Below are 24,066 nucleotides of genomic sequence, written 5' to 3'. Positions count from 1 at the left end.
TGCTGAACATCTCGGTGCAGGTAGCTTGCTGGAGATCTGGATCACAGCTCTTACACAGAGTACAGTGTTCAGGATCTCCTGTGTTACAACATGACCTCCTACACAGCTCTCCAATCAACAAGGCTCACACTTGCTGAGCAATGCTGTTGATTAGAGCACTGTGCAAGATATATGTCAGACCCCTGGAGATCCTGGGTACTGCACTCTGTGTAAGAGCAGTGATCTGGATCTCCAGCATGCTGGCAGCACATGGATGTTCAGCAAAGGCTGGAGCACTAGAGATTTAAAAAAATTAAAAAGTCTGACACCCTGACTACATAACAATAATAAAAACATGGCTTCAGTTGGGCTTTAAAATATCTAAATCCCACTTAGGTTAACTTTTTTATGGTTCTGGATGGAACAATGCAACAATATTAAAAAAGCATGGGTACAATTTGGCTTCGTTAATTGTTGAAATAAGAGCCTTAAAAAGACCAAGCATAAGTTCATAATATATTTTATTAAGCAATGAATATTAAATTATTTCTAAATCAACAAGTAATCATTGCAATGTGGAAAAAAATCATACTACAATGCTTCATGTAATGAAAAATCATAAGTAAATTATATTACACAGATTAGAAGTTAAAAAGTTAATTTGCATCACCCTGAGAAACAAATTCAACATTTCTTATAATATAAAGTGATTTAAGGAAATCATTTGCAGCATATATTACTATGACTACTTAAAGTGCTTATTTTCCATTGAAGGTGAAGTTATCCACTCCATTCTTCTCAGTCTGAGATGCCCGAAGTTTTGCCATTTTATATAAGATAAAACTGGCAATCGACAAAGCAGCCCCCAATATTACAGCAATAACCAGTCCAACAATAAGTCCAGTTAAAGTTCCCTCAAGCTGCTTCACTTCTGACCCACCTAGAAAAAAACACAGAATACCATGATTATTTATCTTTTTGAGAGCTTAAATACTTAATTGATCCTGTTTTTTCATTTATGTAAACATCCACTGGAGGATGTTAGACAAGCTTTTCACAGAGGATTACATGTTGTGCTGACTTATCTCTGTTTAATTAGCGGACAGCAACAGGTATCATTTAATTGCTTGCTTGTATTATGTGCTGATGGTTAATGCCCTTATGCTTTGATTTTGAGTCCCATTCCCGTGGCTTGCTATTTTCTATTTTCAAGGCAGCCCACCTCTGAGACCCGTGCCATTCTAACATAACAATGTTGATATTTAAATGTTCCATAACAGTGTATTTAAAGTGTATGTCTGGGAGGAAACAGGTACATCTCTCTAACACATGCAAACACAGAAAAATGTTTGCTGATTCTGCCAGAAAGCCTCTGAGCTCCTAACTTCCTGTGCCTCTGCTGCACTGAAATCTCAATTGGTGTTTTCAGCTTTGCCTAGTTCACCTTTGTGAACAACAGAACACCTCCCTTTGTGTTATAAGTGTGAATCATTCTTGGTTTTAGATACACTTTAAGTTTTCTCAGCTATAGGATTTCTATTTAACCTATATATATTTGTGAAAAAGCTGATGCTGACTCCTTAAAACATTATTTGGCCAGACAAGGTTTGCCTTCTTGTGGAAGTTGCATGGTTGTTCTGCCAAAGCAGAAACCGTTCATAATGTTGCAGTGATGTGTTTGCATTTGTAGAATTGTAAGGTACTTATCAAGTTTTTTTTTCCATACTGGTACCCATGGGCCAGGTCTAGGGTATCAGGGTATAAGAGTCACATGGGTGCCACCAAGCACCAACGCTCTTTACCATTTACTATGCATGGAACCATGTCTTCTTTCTCTTTTTTGGTGGTCTTTAAATTCAAATATTGGTTTGGCAATGTTTTAGTATTCTAAAATAGCAATTAGCAATCTGCCCAAATTATTTCCCAAAAAAGAGGATTACTAATTATTTTTTTGTATTTTTTGTATTATTGTTTTTTTTTGTATTTTTTTATTAGAGATCTCCTGCTTTATCTAATTTGGAATTGTTATTCTTAAGTGTATTAATGCATAAAAACCGATTAAAATAAACTCTGCAAAGTTAGGTGAGTACAAGTGGGATTCCTATAACTGTGAACCATCTGAACCATTGATAGAATAAGGCCACTCAGGCATGCCTATAATGTCAGGCATGTCTATAATAAATGGTTGTATTCAGTTAGCCTCAGTGAAAACAGCAAAAAACAAATAAAGGTACTCACTACTTGACTGGGGTGAGATTTGGCCTGTTGATTCTAAAGGAAACAAGAAAACAAAAATCAAAGAAAAATGTATGCACAATATAATACTAATTAGTAGAGCACTGACATTTAAAAATGAACTTCAGCCAAGCAGATAAATACAAAGCTGAAATGAATATACAGTATAAATACTGCTTTACTTGCCAAGAGAATTGTAATAGTGCTCAGATATGGTTTGTTATCGAAGTACCTCTACCAGACAGCATAGCCAGTTTAGTGACCCAGTTTCCTTTAAAGGAGAACAATGAGGTGAGTGATTTTCACTCATCCTCATAGTTAGAGCCGACGTGTGACAATTAAACTGTCACACATTGGCTCTATCGTTCGGGAAGTGAGCGAACACATACCGTCACTCACTCAATTTCCTATCATCTCCCTGCAGAGATCGGTGACTGTCAGTCACCGCTCCCTGCAGGAATTCCCCCCTCCCCTCTCTGACCCTCTAGCGCTGACTGGAGGAACGAATGGGGGAGGGGGTGGGCACAGCTGACTCTGCCTGTAGATAGGCAGAGCCCGCTGTCAATCAGCCAGCTGGGTGGATCTCGACAGTATTATCGGGATCCGTCCCAGCTGCAGCGCTCTCGGTATATAGCTCGCTGTAGCTGCGGGTCATGGGAGTGCAGTTGCCGAAACTATTTCCTACTTATTTATTTTGCTTTAGGCAGAGTGGGAAGGTGGTAATACCTCTAAAAGATTATGACGGTATTTTTGGCATTGAGGAGGATTTCTTACTCAATGATGAATATTCACTTATGATCTGTTGGGTGCAGTGGATACTTCAAGAGAAGCCAAAGTATAATTCACTAAAATATGTAATTCATATATTCTAAAAATTAAAGATTTGTCTGCCCCTTTTGTACTATAAAATATATCAGATGAGTTGAATTACCCTTTGAGATTGTAGCAGGAAATGTCTTCTCTATATTAAGCTGGCCATACATATATAGATCTTCTGCTTTTCTAGGGTCAGATGGAAAAAGAGCAACAGATTCCTCCATCTACACTAAACTGTGTGGCTGGAAGAATCTCACACTGGGCCAAGCTTCAGTATCTTGCTAGTCGGCCCTGCTGGCTCTCAAAATACCTGAACAATCTGATTGGATGCAGGCATTGTTCAGGTATTTTGAGAGCCAATGGGGCCGACTAGTAAGATACTGAAGCTTGGCCCAGTGGGAGATTCCTCCATCCACACAGTTTAGCGTAGATGGAGGAATCTGTTGCACTTTTTCCATCTGACCATAGAAAATCTGCAAATAATCTGTAGATGTATGGCCAGCTTAAGTCACATCTTCTATCAATGTTAAATACATATTTCCTAACCTGCTTCACTTGTGACGATAGGTCCAGATGACACAGTGACTTGTTCGGTGGCTCCTCTGGTTGCTGCCACATCTGCAGCTCTTCTCCTTCTTGCTCCAGCAGTGGTTGCAGGGACCGCACCATTGCAAGACTGTATGTTTGGATTAATATAATATAGTTATTTACTTCCAATTAATATAATGGTAATATAATAATATAGTGGTACCATATTGTGCAGCATTTTACAACAATTAGAAAGAAAAAAACATTTCCTTTCACATAACCCCAGCTTTTTAACCCAAGATAGTAGTCATGGTGATAGGTTTCTAAAGTCAATGTATATATTGTGGGAGAGAGGTAATGCCCAAAGTTTTCCTCTCAATTTAAAAGGCTTTATTTTCCCTTTTGACTTTACAAAGTGTGGGGCACACAGGTAGAAATTTATTTTTGTTAAAGAAGAACTCCGGACAAAATCTTCATAACCCTTGCAGTGGGGCTTCCCTCACAATGCAAGGGTTAACTAACTAACTTGTTTTGGTCTAGGGAGAAAAAAAAAGTTATACTCACCCAATCATCAGAGCCGTCTTGCTCTTAGACCAGTCCCTGGAGCCTCGTTCCCCCTCTGCTGCAGTGTTCTAAGGTCCCTGAGTCATAACGTTCTATACACAGTGTAAAGGACGTGAGGACACTTAGGGACATACCGTTGCTGGAGTGGAGGAGGAGACAGGCAGGAGGGAACGCTGTGACAGTTGGGCGGCTTGGAGGATCGGGTCAGTATAACTGTTATTTTCCTTCCTAGACCAAAACGAGCAATTAACCCTTGCAGTGCGGGGGTTGCCCCCTTCTTTAACTGTTTGTGCATCAAAAGATAAGAATAAGCCAGGTGTGTGAGGGCATGAACTGGTGCAATGGTATTGCAGAAATGCTGAACGATATTGTGCACACTTGTGAAATAAATGCTTTCAGCAAGCAATCACTTTTGTGGTGATCTGTTGCCAGAATAGAAAGCAGGGCAAGGCTGAATGTGCTGAAAACAATGACACAATCCTGTAATGCTTCCACAAACAAGTAATGCTATTTGAGCTATGTAAAAACACAGAGAGACATAGAAAAGTTGGTATTTGAAGCTTTTTCTGCCATTAACATCAAACGTGCTTAGTTTACTTTTACGAATAGATGTTGGTTAATCCTTATTAGTCAAATTCATTAAACTCAACTCCAAAAATATCTATAGGGGGTTATTCACAAAGCTGCCGAAGGCCGCCGAGTGAATAACCCAGCTGAAGAGAAGTGAGCCGAACACTGTTCGGCTATTCACTTCAGGCTTGTACAGCTGATTTCAGCCGTACATCGGCTGAAATCAGCCATACAACGGCTGCCTTCGACTGCACTTCGGTCAGCCAAACATGCTCTGCATGTTCGGCTGAACCGAAGTGCAGAAGGACTTCGACTCAGCCAATCCATCATCTCGATCGGCTGAGCCGAAACTCTGGCAGCTCACTCGCTGCTCTTCGCCCCTATTCACATAGGGGCCAAATGGAAGTGAGTGAATAGCATGGCATTTGGCTCAGCTATTCTGCTCGGTACCTCCGAGTGAAAAGAGTGGGGGGGAGTTGAAAATTTTTTTTTTTAAATGTAAATAAATGTAAAATCTAAAGAAAAATAAAGATTTCTAAAAAAGAAAAAAAAACAATTGGGCAGAGCTAGCAGTGACAGCTAGCTCTGCCCAACTGTTTCCTATTGGCCATCACCTGCTAGAGTCTTCTAGCAGGTCCCGGCCAATGAATAACAACTGGGTGGAGCTAGCTTCGGCTAGTTTTGTGAATAACCCTCTATATGTTTGTTAGGTTTCCATTCGCAATTGAATAGGATATAGCATTTCTGATATTCTAATTGAAATATTTGGAGACCAGTGACTCCTATAGCTCAGCTGAAAATCTGTGCTCAGCCCATTAAGGCCCCGTTCACACCAGGGCGTTGTGGGAATGCGAGTCGTGGGAATGCATGTTGCGGTGCTTTGGTGTGCATCCCATTGATCCCCATTGGCTCCCTGGATGCGCGGCAAACACAGAAAAGTACATTTGGTGACTTGCATTCAGCGGGTTTTTTCTGCGCATCCATGCGCGGGGCAAAACCACGTTTGCTTGACTGCCTTATGGCAATGCAAATGTGTTTTGCGTTTGTGCACACGTTTGATTTGACACACGTTCACAATATGCTCTGGTGTAAATGGAGCCTAAACCATGCTTTGATGTACAGGCAAACACACACAAATAGCAGTAAAGAGCAGGTATAGAGCCATGTTCCCCCCAACCAAAATGTAGAGATCAATTTTGGATGGTTTTTACTATGTATGTTGTACTCAAATCTACCAAAGAATACCATCAAACATTATTGCATGCACTATGTTAACGTTTATTTTAGGGGTAGTTGTGAGCAGTTTACTGATTGTTGTAAATAAGTAGACGTACCTGCAAATAATCTTGACATGTCTGAGGTTGACACAGCCTTGTTATGCAGTGCACATAGATGGTTGATGTTGGCAGTCCGCCGTGCTGCAAGAACCGGAATGTCTCAAAATTGAATGACGCTGATTTGCCATCTCCATTTTTTAAAATTTTGGTCTTGTTTGCCGGAAAACACCTTGGCAGAGCGTAGCAATAAACAAAAAGGTTGAAAGCATCTCATGCATAAAATCTGATTTTCAACTAAAACAAGACTTCCAACTTTCTTAATTCATGAATGTAAAAAGTCAAAGTGTAATAATCCATCAGAATTCATCTCTGCATCAGCTGACTATCTGCCTAAATTGGTTTCTTATTAATTTTACAATCTAGTTTTGTTTTTTTGCATTATTAAATAAGCCACTATACGTTGTCAAAAACATTTATTGTTTAAATTGTGTTTCCAGTCATATTTGAGAAACCCCCTCTATATGTTTGTTATGTGTTCCTATTCACACAGCATAACTAAAGATATTTTTTTTTAAATATTTCTTGCCTTTAGATGTTTTGTTGCAGCAGGCAACATGGCTGATTCCAGATTTTTCGCAGCACCTTTGAAGTGATCTGTCCTTATAGAAAGACTTAAGGTCCCCACACACCTTACGATAATCGTACGATAATCGCGGGAAATCCCGCGATCGTACGTTTATCGTAAGGTGTGTGGAAGCCATGCGACCTTACAGTAGTAGAGGTCGCACGGCTTCCACACACCTTACGATAATCGTACGATCGCGGGATTTCCCGCGATTATCGTACGATTATCGTAAGGTGTGTGGGGACCTTAAGTCTTTCTATAAGGACAGATCACTTCAAAGGTGCTGCGAAAAATCTGGAATCAGCCATGTTGCCTGACTTTAAACTTACGAACATGTTTGCAAACCCGCCGAGCATCGTACGATGTTCGGCGGGTGTGTAGCATGTTCGCAAGATAAAAGCCGGACGGGCCGGTGTGCGCAAGCGCACACTGCCCCGTTCGGCATTGCGGTCATCGGAAGCCCGCCCCTCAGGGGGCGTGGCTTGCGATCATCGCAAGCACGATCTGCCTATGCAGGATAGGCAGATCGTACATTTTTTTAAGTACCATACAACCATCGCAAGACAAAAGTCTTGCGATGGTTGTAAGGTGTGTACCCAGCCTTAGGACAGAAATGTGTGGATTGTGTTTTTCTCATTAACTTCATTAACATACAATGGAGAAGCCAGGCATTTAATCCTTTCACCACTTACCACCACAGCCCCTCCCAACATTACAAAGAATGAGAGTATAAATTATAACCCTTAAAAAGCCAGGAAACCCTAACCCAAGTAAAAGCAATGTAAACTGCAACTGAAGTATTTTTTATTTATTTTTAACCTATGCTATGTCAATGGAAACATGTAATAATTATAAAATAGGTGCTGTCCTAGTTTGGCTGTGAAAGTAGAAATACACTTTAAGTCTGTGAATGTTCTTATTTATGCAGGTCATGGTAACGCTGGTAGTAGTTATTCACACTTAACTGGACTTATGAAGTTTTTAAGCTTATCCAAGCTGCTTCTACAGTTCTAATGAGTGTCAGAAACATACCCCAGTATGTTTCTGGGTAACATGGGTAGCTCAGTCACCCCAGAATGTATCAAGTTAGATATTGATTGTTCAAGAACATTATGGGTTATATAACGTTCTGTGAAACCACCCTGTTTTAATTACATAATTCCATCCCTTGGTGTCAGACAGTCTGCATGGGTGTTAACCCTTTGATTTACATGGCTGACACTCTTTAGAACTGAAGAAGAGGCATTGATAAGCTGCTAATTGTCTTCAACATTACAGAATATGTCTAGCTGAATGTGACTAACTACTGCTGGCTGTAATTCTTAAGTCAAAAACAAATGTTTCAATCCAGAAAACATGAAGCTTTGAAGTGGATATTACTGTACTAGCATATACACTGGCGCTCCATTACATTCTCAAATTTTGTAAGTGTGTCAACAAACACCCTAAGCAGCTGGTGGTAGGGCTACCCATAAACAAATGGTTATAATGGAAGGAATATTATGTCTAAGTTTTGCCCCAGTGCTTAATATAACACCCACCATAGTGATTAAATGAAAACTCTAACTGTGGTCAGTAAATCATAGCAGCCATTGAGTAAACCTAGCATCCAGTTTTGTAGACCACCAAAGACATAAAAACTAACACAAACTACTGCTCAGGCTATTGTTAGTCATTTCTTCCATTTGGGTCTCCAAAATTGCTAATCATGATGGGGCAGTTCCCTTAAATTGTCTGGACCAAGCTAATTTAAATAAGTCTTCAAACCCTCTTGCCTTAATAATTTACTTTTAAACCCAGCTTCTGCATTTTGTCTACTTCAGCTAAAAATACAAATTACACTCCATACCACAGAAAGACCTGTTATAAAGTAGTGGATGTTGTAGTGACTGGATAATGGATGACTCAATCATGTACAAGTCAGAACATATGTTACTATCCCCAGCCCTCCAAGATCACTGAAACAGTGATTTTATTCATTCATGTTCAACATGTGTGATGGTTTACAGTCTTGAAAGGAAGGACCTCTCCATGAAGGCAACAGTTAGTCCAGCTAACAGGCCAGAGAAACCACATGCCTTTAATGAACTAGTCATTGCTTCTATTCAGTTGAAGCTGTAAGAAAGGAGCCCACTCATTGTGACCATACATCTCTAAAGTGGCCCTTGTGGCTGAAGCTACTAAAGCGCAACGTACCCAGTAAGTAGGCCAAATTTGTCACTAGTTGTTGCCAGTGGTGATGGGGTTGCAAAACACTCATCCAGAAGAACATTGAAGCTAGATTAAAAAGAGGAAAAACATAATTAGAAACTGATTTTCAGTTATATGGTTAATATGGGAGACGTGAGTAAATTGTCCCTAATGTTTCTTAACAATATTATGCTATATTTATGGGTTAAGTATTGTATTGGTCTGTAGCAGCTCCAAGTCATGTGTTCAAATTCCACTAGGGCATATCTGGTGGGGTTTGCATGGGTGTGCATCAGTATTCTCTCCCAAGCCAAAAACATATAGGTAGCCTAAAGTAACTCTGTCACTATATTGTCCAAATAAGTTAAACCAACCCTGTAAATTCACCACATAGAAGATCCCTGGCCATTGCAGGTATGCATTACTTGCAGGTGTGTCAAATACCTACTCCTCTGCAGCACCCTGTGGTTCCTCTCTCTGAATTGCATGTCTTCTAGTGGCAAAGAAGGCAGCTGGAGAAACCATTGTGTGTGGTGGGGAAAGCAGTGATCTGACGCTCCCAGTAGTGTCACATAACTGCATTGGCTGAGGATCTGCATTTACAATGGATTTTTAAGACATGGGCTACCAAGTAGGTTTAAAGCATATTCAGAGTGGGTTTTAGTTTAATTCCATAGCAACAAGAACCAGAGATAATGAGTGGAGGGGCTGCATGACTGGGGGGAGGAATAGTCCCTGGAGAATGGGTTAAATAAAGTGTGAATGAGTAGATCTTACCTGATTGGAGGTTGGGGTCAGGTGTCGGGGAGGAGCCCCTGCAAGGGCTGATGGGTGTTCTTTCTGGAAAGTCGGCGGAGGAAGCAAGTTGTCCCACCCGCCTTCTCTTATTTTTTGTGGTTGATGGTTGTTGAAATTTCTTTTTTATGTCATGGAAGCATGGCGGGTTTGAGGGTCTTTGGGGGTCAGTAACTGTGAGTCAGTTACAAAATGGGGGTCCATCAGCTGGTGTGGTGCTTCCCCATGTTGGTGTCAGTATTTGTTGGGGAGCCTGGCCCCCTTGGAATTTGGGAGCAGTAACTGTCCTCCAGCTGGTTGGGGTGTGGCTGGGGACATGGGAGCAGTTTTAGAAGAGGCCTTATTTGGACTGATGGGCACCCAAAGACCCCTTCTTGGATCCAACAGTCATTCAGATTACTTATTTGTATGTTATTTTGATTACTACTTTTGGTAACTGTTAACTTTTGTTTGGTTAATAAAGGGCTGCTGTGGCCATTTAAATCCATATTCTGCAGTCCATCTGTTTATTGGTGTTTTTAACAGAGGGTCGTAATAGGCAAATCCATCATTCTGTAGGGTCATTAAACTCTAAGCACATTAAGGGTAAGTAGGAAACAGAACCTTACTTGGCAGTTAAATTCGTGGCTGCCACTTGAACATATACATTCTTTTTCAGTGGAAGAGCGGTTCCATTAAGCTGCAATGGTATGGTGAAATTTGCATCCTGTAAAAAAAAACATTTATTTAGGCAACATGAAAATATAGATACATATACTGAATTAATTGCATTTTTACAATCCTAGTATTATACTTAAAGTGACACTACATTTAGGAGTTAAGCGTTAAAAATGCATTCAAGTACCTTAACTATAAACAAAAATGTATCTTATTTGTGTATGACTCAGTTGTAGATCTTCAAATCATCTCTGAATTGGTGCTTCTTTCTGGGGGGTGGCAACTTTTGTTCTCCGTGATCCCTGTGTGTGTTGTATTACCGTAGGGAACAAAATAAGCCACCCCTCAGAAGGTAGGACAGTGTCAGCATGAATTCAGAGATGATTTGAGGATTTAAACTTGAGTGATACAGAAATAAGCTACAGTTTGCCTTATAGTTAAAGTACTTGAATTCATTTTTAAGATTTAACTCCTGAGTTTAGTGTTACTTTAATGGAAACCTGTCATAAGAGAAATCTGTAGACTGCCATTGTGAAAAAGCATTAAGTGTAGTGTGTAGGAATTCAGACTTTTTTTCTATATTTTTATAAGTTACAGTTTGTTTCAGATCAGTGACCCAGTATTAAAGTCAAACACAGTTAGCAGACTAGCATTCTAAAAAATTGTCCACAAATGGCAGCCTCCTTGTTTCTTGCATGGCAGGTATCATGAAATAATTACACTTCTTTGCCATGAGGCAGCAGTGTGTATCCAAGGAGGTTCTTCCATTCTTGCTTCTATGGACACTGAATTAACAATTGCAGAATGGGGTTTCTGCAAACCAGCATTCTATCTTGCATATAGTAATGGGAGGCCCTAGAGCGGCCAACACACAAGGAGCTTCTCTCATCATTATCAGTCTGAATATTATTTTATATTAGGTCAAAGTAGAATAACAAGTTAGCCCACAATTGCACACATTGTACAAACAAATAAAACATACCAATCCATTATTGCATGTATAAATATAAATATTATGCATGGTGATTCATTTGAATTGCACTGTTTGTAATAAGAATACTTACAGCGTATAGTTGCATACTTAAGGTGCTGATGAAGCTGCCATTATTTGTGTTGACAGCAACATTTGCTGAAGATCTAAAGTTAAATAAATGTTGATATTTTCAATTAATGAGATTTACTTATATTAGATAACATTAACACATTTTACATAATAACAGATTTTGTCTGTTTCAGTACTGGCCCTGATTTTATTTTCTGTTATCCTGTCAAATTTCCATATTTAAGGGGCCCTAAAAATGTATTTCTTGACAGAGTGCCATAGGAAAAATATTTCCTAATCTTTGTACCCCCAATTAATGTTGTGGAACCCCATTTGAAGTCCTGGCATGGACAATGTGCAACCACAGTCTGAACAATTTATGCTGTCCTGACTGAATTTCAAAGGATAATTGTATTTATTTATTTATTTTCGCTAAACATATGTGCTTGCAAATATTTAGCTACGGTATTGGAAAAGTAGGGAGCAGGGGTAATTAGATATGTTTACAAAGTTGCTTGGCATCCTAAATAAAAAGAGCTAATGCATTTATAAAGTACAGTTATATACATATAATTTTATCCATAAAATGTTTTATTTTTTACTTTATTTTTTAAAAAAGGATGTACTTACGTTAGCAGCTCAATATTGCTCAGTAAGTATTGCAGTGGGTAGTAGCAAGAGAAACTGTAGTTCAGGTTAGTACTGTAGGAAATGAGTCCTGTTTCTGAATTCAGTGGAGTATCCACATATCCTGAGATGACCACTGTCTGTACATTTGAGAATTGTTGGAAGTCTCCAGTTCCAATACTACTCTGAATCTGTGAAAATATATATATATTTTTATTTTTTTTTGTTTTTTTCAGCAGTTCTGGTAAACAGGAAAAAAACAAGAGGCTGCAAATATAATTAGGAAAGTTTTAAAATTATATTAAAGTTAAAAAATGTTTAAGCCATGTCAAATGCTGATTAAATCACTAACAATGGATGCTGCTCCTTGCTGTTTAAACATTTTAGTTTCTTGTAGAATCAGCTGGTCCTCTGAGCACCGGCTATGATATCCAGTTTTAGGGTGGGTCCTTTCCCTTGCAGGGTCCTCTGAAGCCACCGTTGTTGTTCTCTTAAGGGTCATGGGAGGACATATACTAGCATCCTCCCGTGACCCAAAACTCAGTATATCGCAAGCTACAGACCGCCGTAGCCAAGATGGATCCCGACAATGCTGTTGAGATCCACCCAGCTGCGTGAATTACAGCTGGCCCTGCCTATCTAGAGGCAGAGCCAGCTGTACCCACCACCTCCCTGTCCGTTTCCCCAGTCAGCGCTGAAGGATCAGAGCGAGGAGGGGGGAATCCCTGCGGGGAGCTGTGTCTGACTGTCACCGCTCTCTGCAGGTAGATGATCGAGATGTGAGCGACGTTATGTGTTCACTCACTTCCTGATCTATTGAGCCGGTGATGACAGTTTCATTGTCACACGTCAGCCGGACCTATGAGGAGGAGTGATTTTCACTCACTTCATAGTTCTCCTTTAAGGTAAGTATGAAGAACTCAGCAGATCATCAAGACAATAGAAAATATTAATTTAATCAAATGGAGAATAATAAACAATAATAATAATATACAAGTATAGTACAGAGATTCCATAAACATTATAAAAATGATACAGCAATTTAGAGATTCTGTGAAACAAACGTTTATCAAGAAATGAAGTTCAGCTTAGATAAGAAAATATGAGAAACCGCTAGTGATTTTTAGATTGGATAGTGTTTGTGCCAGTCAACAAAGCAAACCTTAAGGCCGGGTTCACACCTGGGCATTTTTCAGCGCAGATCGAAGCGTTGTAAAATGCTCAAACAGTGAAATCCCATACTTCCCTATGGGCATGGTTCCCACCTGGGCGTATTTCAGCCCGTGGAAACGCGCTGAAAAACGCCCTACGCCCAAACAAGTACAGGAGCTTCTTTGGGGCGTTTTTCCACGCGTTTCCATTGGTATTCCCGAGTGTGGCTCGGGGTTAACAAAGCGGTAACCCCGAGCCACACTCGGGAATACACTGTAGAACTTACCTTGTCCGCGATCCCCGCTGTGTCCTCCGGCGGCTGCCGACTTCCGGGTTCCGTCCCTTGCGAGCGACCACGTCGCAGGGGGGCGGAGCCGGCGGGAAGTTTAAAAGTTTAAAAAAAAATATGTTAAAAAAAATAGAGAAAATAATAAAGGGAAAAAAAATCATACCGCACGTTTCACTGAACGGAAAAACGTGCGAAAAAAACAAGCAGAAAAACGAGCAGAAAAAAGGAGCCTATGCTACACTCAGGTGTGAAACCAGCCTTAAATCTAATTGAGTATAGGTAAAACAAAAGAACACTGATATCTATCCATATGTTGGTGTATCATGAAGAACTGAATGGGTATGAATATGCTGAAAGGTAGCTTGTGCCTGTAAGGGCTTTTATTGTGTATACTTTTTTTACATTCAGTACCCCAATAAATTAACTTTATGCAATATATTGGATTGCATGGGCTACAAAGCGTTTGCATGTAAAAGCATGTAACCTCTATAACATTATAAAGTTTTTACAATCAGATATCCTGCCTAACAGCAGACACTACAAGATACCTGATATTATCATTGTTTGCAAGAAAATGTTCTTCCCTGCCCTACCAGTTGCCTTTTTTTCTTTCTTTCAATGAGTTTGTCTTTATTGGCCACTGTGGATCTCCTACTGGACAAGAGGATAGCATTTGGCAGACCTTAGTATAACTCAGACTAATATAGAAATGGTCATAGAAATGGTAATCCTGGCTGACAAATGTACCCTCTGGTGTCTATACTTAGTAGTGAAGATGTTTACATTTAAAACTACTGATAGGTTGGTTTTAAACTACCAAACATAAAAGATCATCTTTGTTTTGCATTTATTTCTTCAATGGAAAATGCTAGCATAATGTGCTCATATTACAACTTATATTAATACTTACCGTAATGACGTTTCCACATGAATTTTGTGTGGTATCATTGATTGGAAATTCAAAATGTACAACTGGGGGATCAACAGAAGAATCAACGCTTCCCACACAATAGCCCAGAGTATGTTTCCCATTAAGGGCCAGAATTCCAGGTTCGAACATGGCATACTTAATGGGGCAGGCATTGATGGACAGTACAATGCTGGATGGTCCACAGGTGACTGTCATATCACTGTTTGCTGATTAAGAGAAGAACAAGAAGATAACATTTATTTGTATTGAAAATACACATCCATTTCCACCCCTCCACATCCTTTTATGGGAATGGATGTAGGGATGTTCCCTTATCCTCATCAACATTGGTTCAAGAAACCATGTCGGAGGAAGTGGGTCTTCCTTGTCCTCCCTGACAAGGTACTCTCCCCATGTTTAAGGCATGAGACCTGGCATGGTTCAGGATGGGGAGGGAGATGTAATTTAGCGACAAATGGTTTTCTTTTTCGTTCTATAATATCACTTGTGTTATAGTACATCTTACAGGTGCAGCATTTCTAGTGCAGATGTAGGGCATCCCCCAAGCATGGTATTTAAAGGAATGTTGTATTTTTAATGCTTCAGTTTAGCTTAATTAGAAGAGCTGCTCCCTGCTGAATGGTAATTTTAATTTTTGTATTTGTAAATATTCCCCAGGGCAGTGCCCAGCCCCTCATGCTTTTTTTAGCCTTTAAAAACGGCCAGAATTGATTTTCAAAATTTGCCAAATATTGACTTCCATAAGGTTTGCATTATTGTTCACAATTTGCAAATTTTATGACAAGTAAGTCAAACGTCCCACAGATCAAACCCAAGCACATACGCTCATAACTGTTCAAGTTTTTTGCTCTTAGCTTTGGTTTAACCCTTTTGCTGCCATGCTTGTACTTGTTATACCAAGTATTCTATTTTTTCACACACAAAAAAACAGGAAAATATACAAGATTGCAAAAGTCACTAAAGTTATCTAACCAAATATGTTTGTGCTCAGAAACAGCCAATGTCTGAGACTCTGAGTGATATGTGGTCCTTCAGCTACAAGGTGACATCCACACTTAGAGCAGAGTTCAGTAACAGTGTAATTGCTGATAAGGATCAAGAGCTTATACAAAGCCTAAAAGCCAGCACCACTAGTTTCATGCTAGCAAGCTGGCAGATGTTGTCATCAGCCAATATGTTAATAGTTGTACTCCTCAATCATGATAGAGAGATTTTGACACATACCTGGATATCTGTCATAGAGGGATGAGCAGTTTAATGCCCATACCAGACACTGTTGTGTTGTTAAAAAAAATAGAAATAGAACCGCTGTGTTCATTACACCTAAAAAATAAATCATAATTAGTTTAATATTTATAGTTAAGGCAAAACATAAAAACTCTGTCATGAGATTGTGAGATTGCTGAGGGCTAACATAAAAGCTTCAATTATTAGTGTCTGCTTTCTTTTTCACAGCTCTCCACAGATACTAGTTACATCCATTACCTTGCCACATCACGGAGAGAAAAGGGAAATGCTGCAGAAGACATTGCAGTCAATGCAGAAAAATGACATGACAGAATGCAACATTGAACTATTCCATCAGACCAGGGCCGGTGCTAGGATTGTAGTCAAGGTGGGCAAGGTGCAATTTTGCGCCCCGAATCCCGACCCCGACCACCACCCTCTGTAAAAACAGGGCATTTTGACAAGTATTGTACTTGTCAAAATGCCCCGTCCCACCTTACTTGCCTTGCGCTAGCACCGGGCCTGCATCAGACTACATGAGCCTTGCTGGGGGAGGTTCCCAGTACACACCTTCCATCTCTCTCGCCTGCCATTGATTCCCGGGGAGGGAAGCCTCCTGGTTGCCTCGGTGACCGGGGGGTGGTCTTAACTCCCCTGGCTATAAAAACCTGGCCTGAGCTCTGGCTTATTGCTGAGTTTGTCCACCTCATGGTGTGACATACGAAGCTCCCCTCCTATGTGCCTTGTTGCCTGTTTCCTGAACCCTCTGCTGACTTCCCGTGTACCGACCTTGGACCGCCTATCGCCTCTGACCCTCTGCTACCTGCCTCGACCTCGGATTACCCTCGACTACCTCTTTGGATTGCCCCCTTGTTACCTTGCCTTCGGACCATTCTGGCTGCTTCCTGCCAGCGGGTTCCCTCCGTGCTGCTTGCCTGCGGACGCACCTGATACATGGTGAAGTGAACCCTGGAGATGACCTCGTAAGATGGCAACCAATGTCAAAGAAAATAGAGAGCATTCTCAATACAAAGTCACTGTGGTACAGCAGTGACTTTGTCTTGAGATTTCAGAGAGTGACTTTAGGATTCACTTGCTTTCACTGCTGCTGACACATTATATTGAAAGGAAACACCAAAAGCGTGGAAAAAAAGCATTTTACACTCAATTGCAATAGAGAGCATTAAGATGCACAGATATAATCCAACTGCCTTTGGGCACCAGATTCACCAGGTCATGAATGCAAGACTTGACCACATTTAAAACTCTACAGAGCAGGGAGGGAGGTACACTCAGGCACTCTAGGACCAACATATTTAAAGGGGAACAATTGCAGGAATATAAGTTAATCTAAAGCACGCTACCAACCCGCCAAAAATCTTACCATTTTCGGCAGGTTTTCCAGCGTGCTAGGAAGACGAAAGTCGTGTGACCGTACAGTAGATGCGGTCGCACGCTGCCCAGTCACCTGCCGATTATTGTACGATCGTGGGATCACCCGCGATTATCGTACGATAATTGGCAGGTGTATGGGCACCTTAACTCCTTCAATATTGTGACCTGAATGGCAGAATCAGGTATCTCCATGAACTCATGACATTCATTGTCAGATTAGGTCTCTTGTTACATAGTACTGCTCAGCCTACTATACTCAATGTATTACATATGAAGAGAATATTTTCACATGGCTCAAATGTTAATGTTACCATTTGTCCTAATTCCTGTCACTGTCACTTTTGCTGGACACTACAAGTAGCTGTGAAAAATAATATACAAAGGTTTTTGGACACCTTGGGGTAATTTATTAAAGGCAAATAGGCTGTTCATTTTGGGAGGGAATTAGCACTTTGCAAGGGAATAAGGTGAAGCTCTGCTGATTTCCATCACCTAATCACATGCAAGCAGAACATACCAGTTTTCCATTTTCCTTGCTTGCGATTAGGTTTTCAACACATTCACCAATTTCGGGGGAACTTCCAATGAAAGTTGCAAAAGTAAACAGCCTATTTGCTTTTAGTAAATTAACCCCCTTGAGTGTTTACACCTATACAAGCTTGTTGGACATCTATTTATAAAACCAAATTATTGAGTTCAGAAGTTTCCAATGAACAAGTCAAGTCATTTTTGGCAATTGTGTCTTGCCAACCCTGTGGCCTGCACAGAGCTCTGATCTCATCCCTAACAGACACCTTTGAGATGACTTAGAATGCTGATTGTGAGCCAGATCTTTTTATCTAACATGAGTCCCTGGGCCCACAATGCTTTTTGGCTAAATGAGCGCAAATTCCCAAACACACTCCAAAATCTTGTAAAAAGCCACCATCTGAAGGCTGTTATAGCCACAAATGGGGAAGGGGTAGGTGGAGGACATCTCCATATTAATGAGTAAGGTTTTGGAATGGGATGTCATACAAGTTGATATAGGTGTGAGAATCAGATGTCCAACATGCATGACCAACATAAGATCACCTTGTCAGACATTCAGGCTCCACAATATTGCAGCTTTTACCAAGCCAGACAAATGAGTCTCGCTCTCACTGCTGCATTTTCGGTAAGATTAAAAACAGAGAATCCAGCAATGGGTGTAAAAACTCTCTATATGTGCCAATACAGATAGGTAGATCTGCCACTTAGTGATACTGCTGCTCATTTTGCTCAACACTGATAATAGCCCCATAAAAGATTTATCCATTCAGGAAATAAGTGCCCGATTTTGTATGAAGCCTTTAGCTGTCTAATTTGTAAAATATCCAAACTGAATTACTGATTGGATGCCGAGATACCAAATCATATGCAGTTGTGTCTATATATGAATGCAATTAGAGCATATATTCTTCTAATTATCTATTTACTGGATCTCAGAAGGCTTTGTAAAATCTTATGAAGCAGAAATGTTCCTTACCTGCCGATGACATTTTGGTGGCTGTGAATCTGCTGTTGTCTATGAATATGAATCCTCGTGGCTTTATATACCATGAGGATGGGAACGTGATATTTTCAGGCAGCAGTTCATATTCTAACTTGGGGGCTGTAGACAATCTGAAATTTCAGTCTCAACAGCTTCTCCTTCAGAAACACAATGGACAATAAGTAGAAAACAGATTAGTTTCCATATAAGAATCATCACAATAGGTATCACTGCTCCGAAAATATGTAATGTTAGTTAAATAAGAACATGTTAGTTAAATAAGAACACTTGGATGGATTTCCCGTTGGACTATGGAGACTAAAATATATCATGCTAAATATTTGTTTTGTTCTTACATCAGCTACGTAGAGACATTGTTATGAACAAAGAACTGAAATCAAGTAAATGTTCATTTTCCCCTTAGGACCATACCAAAAAGAGTGCTAGGACTGTATTGTTTATAATGTCGTAATATGGGCATTAACTAAAACAGAGCTCTAATAACAGAACACTGTATTTATTGTCTTACTATACTCTGTTTAGATCTAAAAAAGTAATATATCTTAATGTGAACTTTTGAGACGTGGGTGTGGAGCACCGTATGTGAATAGAAAGTCTTGTAGACCCCGGCTGGTTAAAGAACAGTGATTACTTTATTAGTGTATGACATAAAACACGCACTGCATTTCGGAGGCTTGGGGGCACCCTCTTCTTTAGGGCTTTGGTAGTGTTAGATCTGATAGTCGCGGGTACTGCAGTCTGTGTCCTATTATGATGATGGTGTTCTGGAGTTTCTGCTTTGCCTGCTTGAGTTTCCAAGTCTTACTGTTTATAAATGGCACTACTCACCCACCTCCACAATATTCACATTCTTGAAGTGACCCATTATGAAGACACGCCATGGGTCAAGTTGCCACAGAGCTAACCACCACTGACAAGATTTACATTTAATGAATTTGTCACATTTGTAGTTAGAATACACTTTTGTAGAACAGATTAAAGTGATATTAAAGTCAAAAGGGTTTAAACGTTTGAATTCCCTGCAGCATCAGCTGGTCCCTGAACATTGGCTCTGATATCCTTTATTAGGGTGGCTTCTTTCCCTTGCAGAGTCCTATGGAGCCACCCTTGTGTGTGCAACGTATATTTGTTAGATCTGGATTAATTACAGAAAAAAGTTTGAGTGTTTAATATTACTTTAAGTCAATGCAAAAATAGTTTTTACATTTTAAATGCATGATGTTATGACTGGTAATGGAAAAGGTTTGGCCTCCTTTATTTAATATCCAAGATCTTTGTACAACTCCAATTCCAAAAAAGTTTGGAAGCTGTGTAAAATCTACATAAAAACAGAATGCAATGATCTGCAAATCTCATAAACCCATATTTTGTGCACAATAGAAAATAGAAAACATACCAAATGTTTAAACTGAAAAAATTTACCATTTTAAGAAAGAAATAAGGTCATTTTGAAATAGATGGCTTCTTAAAAAAGTTGGGACAGGGCAACAAAAAGCTGGCAAAGTAAATGGTACTAACAAGGAAGGGCTGGAAGAACATTTTGCAACTAATTAGGTTAATTGGCAACAGGTCAGTAACATGATTGGGTAGAAAAAAAAAGTATCTTAGAGAGTCAGAGTGTCTCAGAAGTAAAGCTGGGCAGAGGTTCACCATTCTGTTAAAAGCTGCGTCTAAAAATTGTTGAACGATGTCAGAATAATGTTCCTCAACGTAAAATTGCAAAGACTTTAAATATATCATCATCTACAGTACATAATGTCATCAAAAGATTCTGGGAATCTGGAGAATTCTCTGTGCTCCAGGGACAAGGCCAAAACGCAATATTGGATGTCTGTGATCTCCAGGCCCTCAGACAGCACTGCATTAAAAACAGGCATAATTCTGTGATGGACATCACTGCATGGGCTCAGGAATTCTTCCAGAAATCACTGTCTGTGAACAGTTTCCGTGCCATCCAAAAATGCAAATTAAAGCTCTATTATGCAAAGAAGAAGCCATACCTGAACATGATGCAGAAACACTGCCGTCTTCTCTAGGTCAAAGCTCATTTAAAATGGTTTGTCGCAAAGTGTAAAACTGTTCTGTGGTCAGAGGAATCAAAATTTGACATTCAATTTGGCAACCATGGGTGCCACATCCTCCTAGCTAAAGAAGAGAGGGACCTTCCGGCTTGTTATGAGCGCGTGAATAATGTGTATGGAATTGGCAGCTTGCACATCTGGAAAAGCACCATCAATGCTAAAAGATACTGTATATTCAGGCTTTAGAGCAGCATATGCTCCAATCCAGATGATGTATTTTTCAGGGAAGGCCTTGCCTATTTCAGCAGGACAATGCTAAACCACATACTGCATTTATGACAACAGAATTTGTAGTAGAGGAGTCCGGGTGCTTAACTGACCTGCCTGCAGTGTAGAACTTTCAACCAACTGAAAATATTTGGATCTTGAAACAAAAAATACGTCAAAAAAGACTCAAGACTGTTGAGTAGTTAGAATTTAAGGGAATTTCAAATCATTGCATTCTGTTTTTATGTAGATTTTACACAGTGTCCCAACTTTTTGGGAATCTGGGTTGTAGAAAGCCATGTAAAATCTTTATAGACATTGGTTAAATCAGAGCTTTTCACATTGTTCTGTGCCCTGATGATGTGAAATTTACATTTTCAAGCTTATTTGAAGTTTCTTTTAAAGTAGTATTAAACGCTTAAGCTTTTTTTCAATAAAGAATCCAGATCAAACAAATGTATATTGCCCAGCAAAGCATTTCTTTATATTTATATTTTATATTTTTGCCCAAACACTTACAATCATCATGCTTCCATACAGCTGCTTGCAACTCTCTCAGCTTCACTTCCCTGAACTCCCTGCCTTGTACAAGATCACAAGGGACAGTACAGTCTCTAGCAACGGTTCATCTACTAGCTTGGAGAAGAGTGATGGGAGGAGAGGGGAGGGGAGGGGAGTGTCTTGTTTTGCTGTGTCTGTTTGTGGAGACACACTCAGTTTACTAGCATAAAACAAAGGTGGCTCAATAGGACTCTGCAAAGGAAAGGAATCACCCTTAAAAACAGGATATCAGGGCCATTGTTCAGGGGAACAGCTCATTCTGCAGGAAACTAAAACTTTTAAATATCAAGGAGCTACATCCATTGTAAGTGATTTAATCAGCATTTGGTATTTAGGTTGAACTCGATGAACATGTGTCTTTTTTCAACCTGACTAACTATGTAACTATGTAACTATGTAACTATGGAACAGCTTAGAACTCTTTTGACTTTAAAATCACTTTAATGTGCTACGACACAGTGACTGCGCAAAGTCTTTGGTAAAGCAGTTCCAGGTCCAGCCGGTTCACATGTTGCTAAATGCACAGGATCCATGTGTTTGGTGCATGCTTTCACACAACACATGGTACTGTACAGGAAGTGCAGTGGTGTGTTACTTTGCCATTCATTCTCAATGGTACCACATGACCACCTCCCAGTGGGCATACATTGCAGCCCAACACAACATGCGGTACCACAATAACATGCTATGCACTACTTCTTATCAATGCACCACAAAGCAATGCACATTATTGCAGAACCACGCATTGTGCTGCGCAGCAATATAATGCACTACCGCTGTAGGCACAGTTAGGCACAGCACTATGGTGTGAACTCAGTTTGACAATAGAAGTGCAGCTGTCCTACATGCTTCTCCACTGAATCACAGCTAGGGCTTTGCAAACAACAGGGGGCATGATGTTTGCTCATTGCATGGATCTAGTTGTTACTCAGCGAGGGGGGTGTCTGACCAATGTGCAGGAACCGCTATTCGCAGAGCGCAATGGCCTGTCTCTGCTGCATACTGGCAGGGGACAGGCTGATTTGGGAGAACTGGACAAGCCTTAACAAAAAAAGTAAAATTAATTAATAACGGCAAGACTTTGTGCAGTTTTGCAGCGCATTACATGAGACTAGATAATGTTCTAAGAAGCGTCAGTTTTATTTTTGTGATCAAAGTTGTTTCTAGACATTTACAGACAAGCAGATCAGTATTAAAAGAGTAAAGTCAGAACTCCTTATCTGCGTACTTGTTAAGGATTAGTGACTCAAGGCCAGAGGTATACCATGATAGCCAAGCAACCAGCATTTTCAGAGGAAAAGGTCAGCAGTTAAAGCTTATATATATATATATACTATGTATATACCGTATACATATATATATATATATATATATATCACCGAAAATGGCTAATTGGGCCTAATTTGGACATTTTCACTTAGGGGTGTACTCACTTTTGTTGCCAGCAGTTTAGACAATAATGGCTGTGTGTTGAGTTATTTTGAAGGGACAGCAAATGTACACTGATATACAAGCTGTACACTCACTACTTTACATTGTAGCAGTGTCATTTCTTCAGTGTCGTCACATGAAATGATATAATATAATATTTACAAAAATGTGAGGGGTGTACTCACTTCTGTGAGATACTGTATATATATTTTTTTTATTTTATGTTATTTATTTATTTATTTTTGAATACAACACGGTTACTGCTAGTATACGTAGACACTTTAGAAGGTTCCTGAGGTTAACTGACTTGGCCATGAGCGTGGATTACCAAATAATGTAATGTAAGCATTGCTTCTGGACTGCATGTAATTGGCTACTGGTCAGTGTGGTGTGGTCTGACATGAGCAAGGGTTGTAGCTCTAACCAGACTGCCATTGCTGGATCTTGCTTGGATAGCATGATTGTAATCTTCCAAGGCCATTTGTCATAGTGTCACATTATATGAGCAGGCTCTGAAGTACTTATTTCATGAATGGATTTGGCTTTGACTGCTTAATTGCTTTAATTTAATTATAATTGCTTATAAAAGTGCCCTATGGAGCTTATTATGAACTGATCGTTAAGCTGTATATAAGCACAAAATGCACCATGCATGCAGGGCCGGATTTCCCACAAGGCAAATGTAGAGCGGCCAAGCCAGTGTTTTAGTACAAGTGATCCCAGCGATGTCGCCAAGATCACTTGTAATATGCGTGCCGCTCCATCCCTCCGCCACCCCCCTCTATGGTCCGCCCCTACTTCACTTGGCTGCGTCTCCCCGCTGGCCTCCTCCCTTCCTACCATGGTTTTCAGGGTCCCCCACTCCTCCGGGTCTCCCATGACCACGGCACATTCATTCACGATGAAGGACGGGGAGCAGAGTGGAGAACGTCTGTAAACACTGAGACAACCCTGCCTCCCCCGCCATCTGGTCGCCATTCTTCATTTGGCGTGGGGGGTTGATGGGTAGGGGGGCGCATTGAGGAACCTGGCCTTGAGGCAGCAGAGAGAGTAAATCCAGCCCTGCATTTACGTTAATTTACAAATATGTTATGACTGAATTCCTGTCAGTTTGGACAGGGCAATACACCATGAGTTTGTACATCATGGAAGGAGCCCGTTGCTTATAATTACAGTACTAGTCTGTCCACAATGCTGTTATGCATATTGCATTAAGATTTGTTTGCATAACCAAGGTATACGTTTGTACAGCTACTACATCAATGGATGTGTTTCTGAGATTGGTCTATTTTGAGTTATCGGACGTTATAGCTGTACATTGGTTGTGCAGCTTTGAATTCATATCCCTGGAAT

At 40.1% G+C, this 24,066-nt stretch overlaps 1 protein-coding gene across 1 annotated transcript; it reads right to left on the bottom strand.

Moving 5' to 3' along the window:
- Positions 1-737: 737 nt before the first annotated feature.
- Positions 738-23,691, bottom strand: LOC108793087 (zona pellucida-like domain-containing protein 1). The gene is made up of 9 exons (XM_018564027.1): positions 23,517-23,691; positions 14,257-14,483; positions 11,909-12,096; positions 11,301-11,373; positions 10,188-10,285; positions 8,791-8,871; positions 6,027-6,198; positions 3,577-3,706; positions 738-919 (listed from the first exon to the last, which is right to left on the bottom strand). Exons 1-9 carry the CDS (start codon positions 23,689-23,691, stop codon positions 738-740), a joined length of 1,326 nt encoding a protein of 441 aa, XP_018419529.1.
- Positions 23,692-24,066: the final 375 nt, after the last annotated feature.

This window comes from Nanorana parkeri, unplaced genomic scaffold (assembly GCF_000935625.1).
Source record: "Nanorana parkeri isolate BGI_ZX_2015 unplaced genomic scaffold, ASM93562v1 scaffold716, whole genome shotgun sequence".
Taxonomy (NCBI): Eukaryota; Metazoa; Chordata; class Amphibia; order Anura; family Dicroglossidae; genus Nanorana; species Nanorana parkeri.
Note: the sequence above shows the minus strand (reverse complement) of the source record. Positions and strands in the feature narration are given on the sequence as shown.

Excerpts from the sequence above, each read along its gene's own strand:
- LOC108793087 (XM_018564027.1), bottom strand. The coding sequence starts at position 23,691 with ATGGCGACCAGATGGCGGGGGAGGCAGGGTTGTCTCAGTGTTTACAGA. Across the intron at positions 14,484-23,516 it reads CAGCGGGGAGACGCAGCCAA|CAAACAGTGATATGACAGTC; the intron begins GTGAAGTAGGGG and ends TCTCTTAATCAG. Across the intron at positions 920-3,576 it reads TATCGTCACAAGTGAAGCAG|GTGGGTCAGAAGTGAAGCAG; the intron begins GTTAGGAAATAT and ends GTTTTTTTCTAG.